This window comes from Lygodium microphyllum, chromosome 28, assembly GCF_053477565.2.
Source record: "Lygodium microphyllum isolate KBCC chromosome 28, Lygodium_microphyllum_v1.1.10, whole genome shotgun sequence".
Classification (NCBI taxonomy): Eukaryota; Viridiplantae; Streptophyta; class Polypodiopsida; order Schizaeales; family Lygodiaceae; genus Lygodium; species Lygodium microphyllum.
Genome location: NC_141162.1, coordinates 114555207 through 114557558, shown reverse-complemented (window position 1 = coordinate 114557558; position 2352 = coordinate 114555207). Strand labels below are relative to the sequence as shown.

General features: G+C 42.3%; 1 protein-coding gene across 1 annotated transcript; it reads left to right on the top strand.

Annotated features, from left to right (window-relative positions):
• Positions 1-1156: 1156 nt before the first annotated feature.
• Positions 1157-1869, top strand: LOC148011889 (uncharacterized). Its single transcript, XM_087670562.1, has one exon. The coding sequence runs from the start codon at positions 1507-1509 to the stop codon at positions 1855-1857; it is 351 nt and encodes a 116-aa protein (XP_087526688.1). The 5' UTR covers positions 1157-1506; the 3' UTR covers positions 1858-1869.
• The last annotated feature ends 483 nt before the right edge of the window (positions 1870-2352 follow it).

Genomic DNA, 2352 nt, shown 5'->3' with positions numbered 1-2352 from the left:
AAGTCCTTGTACGGGAAGTTTTAGGTCTTCGAATGGACAAACCCAAGAGGGTCACTATGAGCAATTGGGGAACACGACAACAACTGAGTAGGGCACAGATAGAATATGCCTGTACTGATGCCTGGGCTTCATTTGCAGTTTCTCAAAAGCTTCTGAACCAGAATTGGCAGCTGCAGTGTTAGCTTGGCTATTATGTTTTTTTTAAATATAGTTTGTGGCTTCATGCAGGATCAAATATCTAGCTCTCATGAATAGAGGCCATTCAACAATTTAGAGAATGCATTGATGAGCTGATGTGGAAAGGCACGTTAGTCTACTCATTCCTAAGGGAGAGGCTCTTTCTTACCTGAGTGCTAATGAGATTAAGAGCTTGTGAGCTTTTGAGAAACACTCGAGAGCCAATGATTAAGGGCTTTGTTAAAAGTTTTGAGACTGTTTATTCCTAAAAGCAGTTACGAAATTTGGGAGAGGATGTTCGATGTTCGACTTTTGAAGTGCTACCCTGGAAATTGGCAAGTCTTTGTAATGGATCGTGGAGGGGGCAGGGATGTGGCTATCGAAGAATAGAAACCTGTATACAGCAGGATTCAAGCTATTCTAAGAGTGAGAAAATGGTCTAAGGGGGCCAGGGAATTCTGATATAGGGAGGGGCCTCTTTTATGGTCCGAAAGGGCCATGTTGTACGCCGCCTGGGGAGAAAAAGCAGGAAAAACAGGCTTAGGAAGGGAGAAGAGGGCAATTTTGAGCATGTTAGTGTTACCAAGAAGAAGGGGAGCACTCACGGGACCTGGTGCATCAACCATAACATCTGCTTGGTGTTCGAGAAGGAACACTCGGTCGCTACTACTGGCAATGCCTGTCTTGTGGGAAGCTGATGAATAGAATAAAGACTATGTGACACAATCGGAATGTTAAGCATATCCGAGGGGTATTGTTGAAGCAGTGGTGTGTGAAGCTCCTTGGTTTTAACTGTATCTGAATATGAAGGTGCAGACCTGTGGAAAGCCTATCGATTCCCTTCTGGAGAAACTCCTATGCATGAACATACTGTTGTCTAACTATTTCAAGGAACTATATAGATTGAAGACTTACCATGAAGTCATCGATGAGATTTATAATCAGGTTGACCATGCGGAACCTCGGATGAGCTGGTCAAGCTAGAAGGGTTTCCTTATCTCAAGCGTCTTAGTATACTCCTGGTTAACAATAATAGGATAGCTCGAATAAGCCCAAGTCTTGGAGGTTTTTTTTTTGCCAAAGCTTCATACTTTGATACTCACAAACAATCGCTTGGTGAACCTAATAGACCTTGATCCTCTTGAAGGGCTAACAAATTTGTAGACCCTCTGCTTGCTTGATAATACAGTCACAAAGAAACAACACTATCGTCTTTATGTCATTCACAAGCTGCAGAAGCTACGCCTTCTAGATTTTAGAAAAGTCAAGCAAAAGGAGAGACAAGAGGCAACAGCTTTGTTTGGAACGAAGGATGCAAAACCTCTAAACATGGAACCGCCTCCTGCAAAGACATTTGTGCCTGGTGAAATACCTGACGAAAAATCTCCTTCTAAAGCTGAAGAAGTTAAACAAACTGGTCCAACCAAGGAGCAGATTCTGGCTATCAAGGCTGCTATTGCAAACTCTCAAACATTGGAGGAAGTTGCCAGGCTTGTAAAGGCACTTAAATCAGGGCAACTGCCAGCGGAACTAAAGATAGTTGATGATGATGGTGCTTCAAATATGTCAAGTGGTACAGAAGCAGTACCAATGGGCAGCAGCAAAGAGGATGTGGTCATGATGGAAGAGCCTGCAGATAAATCACCTCAAAATGACTCTTCTGCCATGGATCAGGGGTGAAATTGGGCTGTTTGAGGTAGACTTTCATAATCACTGCTATATAGTGAGGGAAGATGCCAACTGTCCCAATGGGCTGCAATCTTCCTCTCTGCAATATCCCATGTTTCCACTACTAATATTTGTGTTCATTCAAGAATTACAGCAGAATTTCAGCATGATAGCTTTTCTGGAGCACAGTACAACAAAGAAAAGGAGGAGACTTACTGAACGATTGTTTAATTGAAGGACTGTTAACACTGACAGGACTGCAATTCTTTACTAAAAGAAAATTACACAGAGATACTACTTTTGATTACTCTGTGTTAACAACAGTAGACAGCAGTAAATAAGAATAATTCAGCTTGATTGATCTTCCATCTCGAAATTTATCAAGGTCTTCTGTAGACACGACTTTGCTTTCAAAAACCCTTCGACATCTTTGGTGAACCCGACGTGAAAGCGTCGCAGAAATTTCAGGATGGGAGATACTTCAGCATCATTTTCAGCCTCTTCTAC